Source organism: Hyaena hyaena, unplaced genomic scaffold, assembly GCF_003009895.1.
Source record: "Hyaena hyaena isolate Hyena2069 unplaced genomic scaffold, ASM300989v1 scaffold_208, whole genome shotgun sequence".
Lineage (NCBI taxonomy): Eukaryota > Metazoa > Chordata > Mammalia > Carnivora > Hyaenidae > Hyaena > Hyaena hyaena.
Genome location: NW_024080839.1, coordinates 585,998 through 599,793, shown reverse-complemented (window position 1 = coordinate 599,793; position 13,796 = coordinate 585,998). Strand labels below are relative to the sequence as shown.

Sequence of the window (13,796 nt, the reverse complement as noted above, 5' to 3'; positions counted from 1 at the left end):
GCCCCACCCTCATGGCCTAATCAATTCCCAAAGGCCTAGCTACCAAACCCATCACCTTTGAAGGTGAGGATCTCAACAAAAGAATTTCAGACAGGACAGGACACAAATATTGAGACCGTGATATTGATCCACTTGGAGAACTTGAGGAAAATCTAGAGAGCTTGTTAGTAGTTGCGCTTCTGGTTTGGCTTTGATCCAGAGGCAATTATCATCTTTAGATATTTGGACTTTAGAAGATCCCAGGGGTGTGCACGAGTGTTCGGACCCAAGACCTTGCTGAATCTCCTGGACAGAGCTGTCTGTGGTTCCCTTGCTTCTTTGCTTTGCCCGATTTTGCATGTGTCACTTACATTTTACTGATAAAAAGAGCAATGAGAGGAAAGGTTTGGTGGCGGGGCAAAAGACTATCACAGGGAGTTTTTTAAAAGAATTACCAGGATGTGGTTATATTGAAAAGCAAATTTAATTATGGAATATGGCAAGTGTTTAACTGTAGACAGAAGAGGCTGGGGTATTTTATACAATGTTGGAATAAATATCAATTATGGGTACATTGTGCCATACTTGTAATTTAAGGAACTTTCAATTTAACTGTTTACAGTTGTTGTAAATTATTACATTTATGACCCTCCCTGGCTCAAACTCGTAAAGTCTTTAAAAGTGTTATTTAAGTAGAGGAAATAAAGGACGCATTCTCACACTGTGGCATACCATTAAAGAGTGTGTTTTACGTAACATCCTTTCTTTTATAGCAACTGATTAAAGATTAAATTCTTAAATTAATAAAGATTAGATAAAAATCTATAGAATCCCATTAAGAGAAATAAAGACCTTATTTCTAAAATATTCAAATTGAATTAAATTAATTCATATTTATTGAATTTTGGTGGCTTATCATTTAGACCAAATCCTTGAAAAAGATACCTATTGACCAAGGGGCCCCGGAATAGACATGATGAAGTTGATTCTGAAGATCTGGTGTATTAGAGTGACTTACCATGAGCAGACTCTCTTAATGAAAGAAGAGCTTTTTTAAAGTAAGGGTAATATTTTGTCAAACGAGCAGTAGAGGAGTGTACTGAATAGAGGGAAACATTGGCTTCTCCCTGGATGTGGTAATAGGGAAAGAGAAGAAAGAGATTGATTTGGTACTGTTAGAGAAGAGCTAAATGGAGGAGTTGACTTCTGGACAGCACCAAGTTTAAGTGTTTCAGTTTAGGTAGAATTTTTAAGTATTACAAATCTGGAAATGGTGAGTGGAAGAAATAACTAGCCTTGTTAGATGTGCTTGCTAACATTAGTGCTATGTGAAATTGAAATTGGAAGAGAATTTGACAGTCTCCCTAGCATGACAGTGTGGTTAAGCTTTAAAATTCCCACCTACACAAAGAGAAAAAAGTAGAAAAGAATGGAATGACAGTAACTATATCAGAAATATTTAGAATATTTGAAGATAAAGTTGTCAGTATAAAAGATGTATAATAAGTCAGCATAAAATTCATCTGGAAGAAAGCTCCACGGGAGAAATTGTATTGAATGCCATAAAACTTTTATTTATTTATTTTTTTAACAGTTATTTATTTATTTTTGAGAGACCAAGAGAGAGTGTGAGTAGGGGAGGGACAGAGAGCAAGGGAGACACAGAATCTGAAGCAGGCTCCAGGCACTGAGCTGTCAGCATAGAGCCTGACACAGGGCTTGAACCCATGAGCCACGAGATCATGACCTGCGCCAAAGTCAGACACCCCCAGCCATAAAACTCTTGATCAAAGATGTGAATGAAATGCTTCAGGAACAAGATAATGGGTGTTTTAATGATGTCAGCACTTAATTTAAACTTCAAATTAGGACAGTGTGAACGTATGTTTAACCTGTGTCTTAGTTAAAGAAAATTCCTGGGGCGCCTGGGTGGCCCATGGTTTTGTGGGTTCTAGCCCTGCATTGGGCTCTGTGCACTGAACCTGAGGAGCCTGATTGGGATTCTCTCTCTCTCTCTCTCTCTCTCTCTCTCTCTCTCTCTCTCTCTGCCCCCCCTTCCCCCCCTCCCCCTTCTGCTCATACTCTCTCTCTCTCAAAATAAATAAATAATTAAAAAATAAAAGTGTCTAAGCCCTTGCCTACCACCTTTTCCCCCTTCCAAATGAAAAGGCCATCAGTGTTCTGTGATAACATTTATTTAGACCTAATATTATTCCTAAACTTTACTGAGAAACCAAACATGAGTAATTTACCAAACAGCTTACTAATAGTTAAGCATTTAAAATTCATAATGATTGGAGGATCATCTAATTTTGTCTCTGTTGCCCTGCAAATATAATTTTTAGGGTCATAATTACCAGATAGAGAATTGTTGGAAAAATTGTTATGCCCATTGGAATTCATATTGTGCAGATTGTATTTGAGATAGTTGCAACTAGTCACAGTATACAAGGCCTCAATTATCAAAATATTATGATAATATTCATTATATTATATAATCAAATATTCTCTCAAAACTAATGGAATGAGATTATAAAATTAGGTATTTCTAGGGATGGGAGGTGAAGATTAATTTTTATTGCTGTAGATATCAAATACTTTTTAAAAAATTGGTGACATTAAAAAATATGAGGCATTGGAATTATATACAGATTTCACTTAACCTGTGTTAATTTCCCTAGGGCATGCTGTAATGTAACTGAGGTTAAGTGCTTGCTACCTAAGGTCACACAAGGACCATAGCCCCATGGCTGAAATGGCAGGGCCCCCATTTTCAGGAAGGATCAGGTTCACAGCTGTTATCGGAGTCTGCTGTTTACTAGGTCATCACAGTACGAGAGAGCTAGGGATAGCAGTGGATTATTTTTAATAAATGGGAATGTACTCAGTTTACAGTATAGTCCCATATTCCTCGATTTTATACTTTCTACCTGGTTGATGTTAAAATTAACATCCTTTTTTTTACAAAAGTATGGTGATCTAAAAGGTCCTTGGCCAAATAAAATTTGTTGACCCTGTTTTAGACATCCAGTTTTTTAGTAAAGTTTACCAAATTTACTGGTCAAATTTGAAGGTTTGGAACATTAAAAATTTGATTCATGGTAATGTCACCGAAGTTCTTTCCAGATCATGAAAACTAGAGTCACAAAAGAAAGAACATTTTAGTATAAAATAAGTTGGATTTTGTGGTTGATTAATACTTGCAAGAATGAGATTCTGCTGAAGGATTTACTACATATGGTGTAGGGAAAATAGATGATCATAAGGGGGAAGTATGTTTTCTTGACCTGCTACTTTCTCTGCACCAAATCATCTCTAGCATCCCTTTTGAGAAACTCTTTGGAGTCAAAGAGAAAATTAGATTTTAACTAGATCCCAAATAAAAATCACTTAATGTGTTTTCGGACTTTAGGATAATGGATACATAGAAATAATCCCTGTTTTTGTTTCTCAGTCATTTTGAAGTTAATCTTCATTATTAAGCTAACTATAAAGGAATATTAATTTTGAAATCTTAAAATATTCTTGTCATCTCTTGCTCAGTACATTAATACAACTTTTCTGTGTATGTAAGTATCAAGAAAGAAAAAAAAAAAAGCAAGAAAAAACCCGAAATGAAAAAATATCCACAAACTTAATGCCGAACTTTTCGAAGACCGCTTGTAAAACGTACATGGAGGAAGAGTGTGGGCAGTGATGGTTAGATAATCTTTTCAAACTTTCCTAGTTGTTTACCTTGTACTCTGTTTTCTCCCCAGTGAGAAAAAGAAAGAAAAGGAACGTGAAGAATTATGGAAAAAACTGGAGGATCTGGAGTTAAAGAGAGGTCTTAGACGTGATGGCATAATTCCAACTTAACAGAAGTAATGACAGCACCATCACTAACCTGTGGAGTCACACATTTATGTAGTAGAAGATGGAGCAACAGTTTTCTGTATTGTGCAACTTTGCAGTAGATTTCACATTTGTTTCATTATTACAACAGCACTGTATATACCTGTCTCTAAGTAAAGGAAAAAAAAAATAAGGACTTCAGTCCAAAGTTTGGACAGTAGATGGACTTCTCAGAACTTTGCAAACATAATCATTGTTCTAACCCTCTTTAAAAAACAAAAACAAAAAACAAAAAACAAAAAAAAAGCAGTCTTCAGAGATCTGTTGATGAAATTGCTATGTTAAAATTCTATTATCAGGAGTTCCTTATTTATCCTTAGCAGAGAGTATGAAACAACTTTCAAATGTGAACAATCTTAAATTTAGCTTGTCTTTCTGCTAAGCTGTTAAATGTATTTATAGTAAAGGAAGAAAAAAAAAAAAGACTGTCATTTCCTTATCAGTTTGTATAACATCCTCCTCTGGATAACTTGACTGTAATTTAACATCTTTTCCTTTTGCACATCTTCATGAGTTGAATGTCCATGTGGAAGGGGGCCATGAATTGTAAAGGTCCCTGACAAAAGTTTTGTTTACTGGAGTGAACATCTTTCCAGTAACCAGGTAGTCCTGGTACTCCTTTAGTTTTAAAATTAGGAGTAAAAGAGAAGAGGTGATAAACATAGTAGGGAAGGGAATTTTGGATTCACGCATCTAGTTTATGGTGAATCCAAATCAATGTCTTGAATCCTTTGAAAACAGGACATCGTAGGCTTCAGTACCTGACCAGTATTAGTTGCATCCATCATTGAACACACATACCAGAGATGTTTGAGAAATGTCAGAAAACATCCTTTTGGACCATTTTGTAATAAGAAAGACAAACACTAAACAGTACAACCACAAGATCGATCACGAGGATTGCGAATCTAATTGGGAAGAGAGTTGAGCAAACAGCTTGGACTGTTTGGAGTTGTTGCCTTACTTTTTAATATGTATTTATAAAGTATTCCAGCAAAAGAGGATGTAGCCTCTGGGACAAACAAACAAACAAACATATTACAGTGTTTTTTGTAGATTCTCATTCTATATCTCATCACAGCGCCAGCCCTGTTTTTAGCCAGAAAGGATTCAGGATAAACACGACTATGCATTCCGAATTGGATGCATATTCCTAACTACTGTATTTGTTACCAAAAGCGGTTCTACAAATGCTACTGAAAAAAAAAAATCTGGAAATCCCTAATGTCCTGAGTATTAATAATAAAGTTTAAAAATGCTTTTGTATCAAAGGTGCATTGTGACCAAATTGTTTAAGAAGAACACAGAACACAAATCAAAATTTAGGGCTGTCTTATAGATCTATATCTTATTGGCTCTCTGCTTTGTATTTACAAGAGGACTCTTACATCTTGGGGAGATAAAATGCTGATGAAATTTGTGTCCAGTATGTACTTCCCTGATGCGGTTGCATTATTATGTACTGAAAGATACATATTTTGGAATTTATTTTCAGGATGCTTTTGCTTGTGGACGCGGCAGCAGTGAGTTGATAATCCTAAACCAACACCTCCAGCAGTATTCGTGGCAGAGGGGCTGATTCCGTGTTCATGTACTGAATTGTGATGGTAGCAAACATGAACATATGAAATGTTGTTGCTCTTCGTAGAAATATACTATCATTATGGACTTGTATATTTTCTTCCTTCCACTTCAGTATAAAGTAGAATATGCAGTTTTATCATTTCCAAGAAAAAAGAAAAAAAAAAAAGCCGCTGACCTTTCTCCCCTGTTAAGTGTTTCAGGATTATCAGGTCACAGTTTGTGTGTGAAAAGTCCGCTAATTATGGATATTGTCATCTCAGTAACTTTGTAAAACAAAAACAAAACTTGGCTATGTTAATTCTCAAAAAGAAACCGCAGTAAAAAAGTCATATGCAACACCCAACACAACATGGTTTAATGGAATGAAGAGATTTTTTTTTTTTTTTTTAAAGAACCTTAATGGGGATTCAATGTAAAGCTGGCAGAGGCTGCCGAAATGAAAAAACTTACTTTAAAAGTGCTGGAGCAAAGGTGCAAGTTCAAACACTAAAGATAAAAAATAAATTTGTAACAAATCATCTCCTTTAGCTCTTTTGATTTGAGCCCCATTAGTTTTGAGTCTGCATTACATTTGTTTCTGACAGTATAAACTTGTTTGCCATTAATTCATCTTTTTAGATAGAGGACATTTAAAATCACAGGTCATGGACTCCCCCTGCCCATTACAACGAAATGCAGTCATTTGCGATGAGAAAGACAAGGATCCTGTCTTGCACCTTTCCCTGCCTCCAAGCAAAGGTGAGGACTGCACAGATACCCTTGAAGTTGAATCTGTAATGTTGACCATTCCAAACCGAGAAGAACAAAACCGAGTTTTAGACATACATGCAGAAGCAATTATAAATACATGTCTAAAATGTATAGGGCAACTTCTGAGAAGAAACACTGTCTTTTGTTTTATAAACAGAAAGTGACAATGTGACATCTGTCATGTTGTATCTGGTGGCGCAGAGTAACTGAGGTGACCTGACTGTTGCACTCTGTGACATAGTCAAGGCCGTACTTGCTGCATTCACAGCAGCCCTCTCTCTCTGTCCTTTCCCATATTTCTGCTGTTGCTGCAGCCTGACTTAATTGTGACAAATGCATCTTTGTGTTCTATTTTGTTGGCTTCATAATCTCCAGAACTATATATAAATATATTTTTTAAATAGCAAATATTGTAGTTAGTGAGTGACGATCACTCCAACCTCATCCCTACCATATTGGTTTTAGGGGTAGGATAAAGAGTGTCTTTGGAAGGAGAAAAAAAAAAAAAAACAACAACAAAAACACGCAACCAAACCAAACCCTGTGGTTTTAGAATGATGCCGAGGCCTTAGGCTGTGGGCCGAGAACAACCATGGGAGTGAACTGACCCATCTCATACTTTGAATCAAGCATGCATTCCTTCTCTCGTTGTGCAAGTGGTCCCCAGTTGTGTCCCTCCCGTGTTGCGTTTTTTGTTCCTTTAAATTTGATTATATTTTGCTCTCCCTGACATCTGTTTTTTATAAAAAAAAAATGAAATAAAAAATTAAAAAAGTGAGAAATAACTAATAACCCTCGATGCCGCTGGATACTCGCAAGCAGGGTTATGCTCCTTCATCTTGGGCTTGCTTGCCTAAATGGAAGGGTTTAATTTATTTTGTACCTCCTTCTATGTGTGGGACAGTCCAGGAAAGAGCCAGGAATTGCTTGCAGTTGCACCTGCTGTACATAAATGTATAGCCCTAGGCTCGATCACACTATGGGAAGAAAAAAAAGTATATTTAGAGCTTTAAAAGCTTTTTTATTTTTTTGTGGGGATCGGGGGGTGGGAAAGGGAAGATGTATGGATGTTATTGGCATTTTTAAGTCTTCAGAGTTTTTTTGGTGTGTGTGTGTTTTTCCTTCCGTTCTATCCTTTCCCTTTAATTAGCTGCACTGAGCTGGCCCAGGAAATGAAGAGATTCTCTTTTTATGCTATTACCAGTCATCACAAAGTCGTGTCACCTGTAACCGAAAGGTGGCGCCAGACATGATCAGTGGTGGTTTATTTGCACATCAATATTTTTATTTTTATATTCTGGCTCAGCTGCTTCTCTGAAGTTAAGGAATGACCCACAAAGGATTTTTGTAGTAGGCCTATTGGCAATGCGTTTTATATTTCTCAGTATTTAATTTTGAAAATCTGAAAGGATTCTGCATCTTGAGAGAAAGTTGAGCAAATTTCGATCTAGTGGAATGTTAATTTGTGCTGCTGCTTGTGCACGACAGCAGCAGTAATATCTTGCGGAAATAAACATCCCAGTTTATGTTGTCTATGAATATAGGTTTCCTTTTCTTCCCTCCCTCCTTCCCATCTTTTCTCCCCTTTCCCTCCTTCCTGCTTCCCTCCCTTCTATTCTCTCCGTTCCTTCCTTCCCTTTTCTTTCTTTACTTCTTTTTTAAATCACTTATTGTAAATAAGTTGTAATTCAGACCTCATGTCTTAATGGGGAACTTTCAAATATAAATATTACCAATACATTTTCTGGTTGTCTGATTTTTGATTCAGGTATCATGAGAATGATATAGCCATTGCTTTTGGTTTAAGAATTTTGCTTTAGCCTCATCAACCTTTTGGTATTTTAGTATTCCATTGTTTTAGCAGGAGAGGGCAGCAGAAGTTTATGTTCCCTGTTAGAAATGCTGTGGTTCGTATTGGTTTTCAGTGTGTGTGTGTGTGTGTGTGTGTGTGTGTTTAAAACAGCATCTGTTTGTGGGTAGAGGTAAAATGAAACATTTTTGATACGAAAAGTTGCATATGAAAATTATAGACTGGTTCAACCAGAAGGCGAAGACTTCTGATCCACATTAAAGTTAAAATGCCACAAAACAATCTTCCAGCTCTGGCTAAAATATACTACTTCCTTTTCAAACACAACAAAAATGCAAGCTGAGTCTTAAACACTTGGAATTTAAAATGTCTTTCTTTGAAAATGATTCACTTTCTTCAAAGTGGTAACAGAAACAAAAATGAAGGTGCTCCCAAAGAGAAATGTAACCTTCCCCTTTCACAACCGTGTGAGAGGCTCTGTACTGTGGGTGCGTCCTAATAAAGCAGTGAAGAGTTTTCAGGCGCCTGGCTGTTTGTTTGTTTGTTTGTGTGTGTGTTTCTGACCTTCGTGGCCTTTTGAACCATACAAATAACAGCTATGCAGCAGTGGGGTTGGTATTTCATCTTGAGGTCCGGCTTTCATCTTGAGAAAATCACTTTGTGGTTAGGGGAATGTAATGTTGCTGTGTGGGCAAACTCCTCCGAGAAACTCAGTGGTGTGGCCTAGCAGTTAATTGTTTCATCCACACGTCTACAGTTTGGGTGGGCTTGGCAAGAGCATCTTGTCTCTGCTTCTCATGTGCCGACTTGGGTTTATCAAGTAGGGCAGGAGAATTCACTTCCATTGTGGCTGGGACATACATGGCCGGTAAGCTGGTGCTGGTCATTGGCTTGGGGTTCACCAGGATGCCTCCGTTCTTCTGAGACGTGGGCCTTCCTTCTTGGGCTTCCTTATAGGGTGGCAACTGGGTTCTAAAAACGATTGCTGTAAGAGACAGGAAATGCAAATTGCCAATTCTTTGAGGCCCATGCCCCAAAACTGTCATGGCATCACTTCTGGCGTATTTTATTGGTCAAACAGTCACAGGGTCTGCTCAGAATCAAGTGCAGGGGACATAGATCCTACGGTGATGTGACAAGAGGAGTGTACTCTTTAATTAACCATGGGATACTTTGTAAAGCATTTGATTTGGATGTGATCTGCTCTCTTGGCTAATGAGATCACATCAGATTTGGAGCTATGTAGTGTTAGTCATTTAATGTTTCATGTTCAGATTTGGGGAGGGAAAAATCCTTGTGAATTCAGCAATTTTATATTTCAAAATAACCGTTTGTAACATCCGAAGATCATCTTGTTGGTAAGTTACAAGGAAAAGAAACCGGTAACAAAGGATTTTAGGATTCAAAGAAATCTAAATTGATTTCAATGAACTAATTCTTTGTATAATATTGCCTCCTGCCTATACATAAATATAATAATGGAGGCAAAGTAAGTGTACAGTCCATTTCCTGTTTCCCAGATCTTTATATAATAATGTATCCTGTTGTTTCTATTAGGTCAAGTTCACGTTAGATTTTTTTTTTAAACAGAGACTAAACTGTGAGATAGCTAGGGGAATTAAAATTTAATATTTTATGATACACGTTCATGATATAATTCTTTAAAAAGGCAGATTAAAAAAAAGAAGTTGCCTAGCTGCTCCCCAAACCAAAAAGTCTGCTACAAGGTATGCCTTTGTTGGTTGATTGGACCAGTGTTTTTTGATCGGCTCTGTTCATAGTCTTGCCCATACCCTGATCATATTTTGTTTCTTTAATCTCTAGTTTAGTTCACCTTTTTTGAAACCATAGTCTGAACTGATCATATAGTTTGAGTCAAACTTTGCTGCTACTAGATGATCTAAGGCCTCAGAACCAGGATGGATGTCAGCCACAGCCCCCTTCATCCTTGCCAAATCTCTCAGGTAAGAGGTCTCTGGCTCTTGCACCCCCACATGAAGGCTGTGGACATGAAAATCAGACCTTGGGATCACTTGGCTTCTACTTTTAGCTGTGTGACTTTGGAAAGTTTCTTGATCTCGGCTTCAGTTTTATTTGTAAAGTGCAGGCAAAATGGTACTTATTTTACAGTATTGTTGTATTACATTAGATAATACGTGTAAAGCAATTAGCACGAAGCTGGGCACATGGTAATCTGGGATTATTACCTGCAATAAATGCTTGTTATTTGCAGTAGTGACTTAACTATAAATGAAACCATAATAGCTATCATTTATCAAATGCTATATTATGTCTTATATTACACAAAGAATTTTATATTCATCATTTGGGCTTCACAACAATCCTGGCATAGAAGTTATCCCCATTTTATGGATAAGAATAAGACAGCTGTGGCTTAGAGAAGTAATCTTTGTGAGGTCACACAACTACCAAGGATGGAAGGAAGATTCTGACTCCCAAATTGCTCTGAACAGTGATCGCTGTCCAGTAGGATTACTTGTTCTGAGTACATACATAACATTTTATGTCCCATAATTTAAAAGATTGAAATTTACTCCCTTGCAAGAAAGAACCATATTTTATTCATCCTTGCATTTCCACTCACTATCCTGTCCATTCTAGGAGCTACCCCAAATTTCTTTTTTTTTTTAATTTAAAAAAAATTTTAATGTTTTTTTAACAGAGAGAGAAAGAGCATGAGCAGGGGTTGGGGCAGAGACAGCAAGAGACACAGAATCTGAATTCATGAACTGTGGGATCATGACCTGAGCTGAAGTCAGACACTAAACCCACTGAGCCACCCAGGTGCAGAGCTACCCCAAACTTCTGTACCACGCTCTTCACGTTCTGTATCCCAACCCCATCCTCTTTAGTGTCAGTAGGAAATAAGATTACTAGCTATAAACTTCTTGAGTTTTTTACTGACTTAGGTGTTTTAGCACCTGTCCCCACAGGTTACTGTCCAACTCCCTAGGAAGACATCCCTTCCAGTCTCGGCTCCCACCTCCTTAAAGGGCCCCGCATTCCACTTTTGATTTTCTGTTGCACTGTTAATTGTTTTCTCTTGAAATTACTGTTTGGGAAAATATTATATTCTCATGGAATTCAAACATTATCTAAAGGCATAAAATAAAAGTCTTCCCAGGCCTAAATCCTTAGCTTCTCCCTTAATATAGTCACTACTCAAATTCTTTTTTTGTTTTTCTGTTTTGGAAAAACCTGACTTTAGTGAGATACAGTCCACATACCATAAAGTTCACCCATTTCAAGTAAGTGAGCCAGTGTTTTTAGGATATTCACAGTTATGCAACCAGCACCACTAATTTTATAAAACCTTTATCACCTGAAGACAGAAAACCCTCAAAGTCATAAGCAGTCACTCTTCATTCCTATGTAGTCCTGTCCCGCCCCCCCCCCCCCCCCCCCCCCCCCCCCGCCGCCAGTCTGAGGCCACTGCTACTATTGTCTCCATAGATTTGCCTTGTCTGAATTTTTCATACAGATGGGATCCTACAACATATGCTCTTTTGTGACTGACATAATGTTTGCAAGGTTCATTCATGCAGCATGTTATCAGTGCCTTATTTCATTTTATTATGAAATGATATTCCATTTTGTGGATTTATCATATTTTGTTTTAAAGTTTTTTTTGTAGTCTTCAAGAAAACTTTTAACGTATGTCTCAGCATGCTCTTAAATGTCCAAAAAATGTATGCTGATGGGATCACACACATTGTTCTGCCTTTTCCCCCCACTCCTCGGATTTTATTATGAAAAACTTTAGCCAGTCAGCCAAAGTGAAAGAATCTTACAAGTGAACACCATATATTCACCATTAGCTTTTTACCATGTGTGCATTTACCACCTTTGTATCCATTTATCCATTAATCCATTATGTTTTAAAAGTCCATTTCAAGGTAAGTTACAGACATAAGTAAACTTTCCTCCTAAATACTTTAGCATGTATATCAAATAATTTAATAAATTTAATATTTGTTCACAGTTGTATTTTGGGGGGCATAATTTTCATACAGTGAAATGAGTTTTGACAAACCCATATGCCTGTATAATTCAAATTCTTACCAAGATATGGAACATTACCATCATCCCAGAAAGTTCCTTATGTACCTTCCAGTTAATTCCTAACGCACTCTGACATGAGTGAACTATTGTGCCTTTTTCTCACCATAGATTAGTTTTGCCGGTTTAGAATGTTGTAAAAGTGGAATCATGCAGTGTGTATTCTTTTGTGTGAGGCTTCTTTTACACATTATATATTTGAAGTTAATTCGCATTGATGCACGTGTCAGCTGATTATTCCTTTATATTATGAGTAGCATTCCATTATGTAAATATACCATAGTTTGTTTATCTAGTCTCCTGTTAATGGATACACGGGCACATGGGCTGTTTGCTGTTTTTGGCTTCTGTGAATGAAGGTGCTATGACAGTTCTTGTACAAGCTTTTTGTGGATGTGTTTTTAATTTTCTTGCAGATATATCTAAAGTGGAATATTGGGGTTAGATGGTAGTGTACATTTAGTTTTACAAGATACTAGGGATTCTGGAAAGAGGGCAGAGTAGGAAGCACCAGGAATCTGTTTCTCCCACCCTCACCTGGCCAACCTAGACAACAATTGCATTGGCAAAATCTGAGGTCACGATTTTGGAACTCTGGAGTCTACTGAAGGCTTGCAAATCCCAGAGGAAGCTGTGGAGGGAAAGTTATGGTTAATTCTGGTCAATTTCAGCTTTATTACGGTAGTAATTACTCACCCCCCCACCCCCAGCCACGTGACAGGCAGCTGTGCACATTCCTGGAGTAGTGTGCACACACTGGATGGGCACTAGGGTGGGAGAAGGGGGATCTGTCCTCCAAATGTTGGAGTTCCGTATTTTGATTGCTGATTGCTGCTTCGGATCATGAAGATGCAAAGAGGCAGGCAGCTATTGTTTTTACACCTCCCTCCATTACCTGCACACCCACCCCCACAGCTGAAGTGACTTCCAGAGGATTTAAAGGGCTCAATCCCTTTTTATTGCTCCTTTATGTTTCACTTTCTCCCTTTCGGGAGCCAGCCATTAAAAGCTGAGACATTTATTTTTTTTAATTTTAATTTATTTTGAGAGAGAGAGGGAGTGTGTGTGCAAGCAGGGGAAGGGCAGAGAGAGAAGGAGAGAGAGAACCCCCAGCAGCCTCTGTGATGTTAGTGCAGAGCCCCTGAGGGGCTCCATCTCATGAACCATGAGATCATGTCCTGAGCTGAAACCAAGAGTTGACCACCTGACCAACTGAGCCACCCAGGTGCCCGTATGTGGTTATTTTTAAATGTCTTGGCCTTCAGGTTGATTTCAGCTCAGGTCATGATCTCATGATTCATGAGTTCAAGCCCTGTTTTGCATTCTGTGCTGACAGTGTGGAGCCTGTTTGGGATTCTCTCTCTCCCTCTTTCTGCCCCACCCTCCATTCTGTCTGTCTCTCTCTCTCACTCTCAAAAATGAATAAGTAAACTTTAAAAAAAAACAAAACACTAAAAGCAACAACAACAAAAACCAGACAGTATATGTGGGAAAATTGGAAAGTGACCACAAATGCCCAAGAAAAGGCTCAGAAAAGGTGTGAGAAGACATTAAGTTTACAAGCCAGGCTGATCCTTGGCATAGAAACAGCCTACAACAATTAAAATGACAACAGCAACAAACAAAAAACTAATAAAATATGGCAAACCCTAACTGCTAGGAATTTACCCAAGGGATACAGAAATGCTGAGGCATAGGA

General features: G+C 37.8%; 1 protein-coding gene across 3 annotated transcripts in view; it reads left to right on the top strand.

The window, feature by feature from the left end:
• PPP2R5E (protein phosphatase 2 regulatory subunit B'epsilon) overlaps positions 1–6,731 on the top strand; it is a 147,555-nt gene extending 140,824 nt beyond the window's left edge. For all 3 annotated transcript variants that reach the window (XM_039242110.1, XM_039242112.1, XM_039242109.1), the window contains exon 14: positions 3,738–6,731. In XM_039242110.1, coding sequence (XP_039098041.1) covers positions 3,738–3,837 — 100 coding nt within the window. In that variant the 3' untranslated portion in view covers positions 3,838–6,731. The remainder of the gene's footprint in view (positions 1–3,737) is intronic.
• The last annotated feature ends 7,065 nt before the right edge of the window (positions 6,732–13,796 follow it).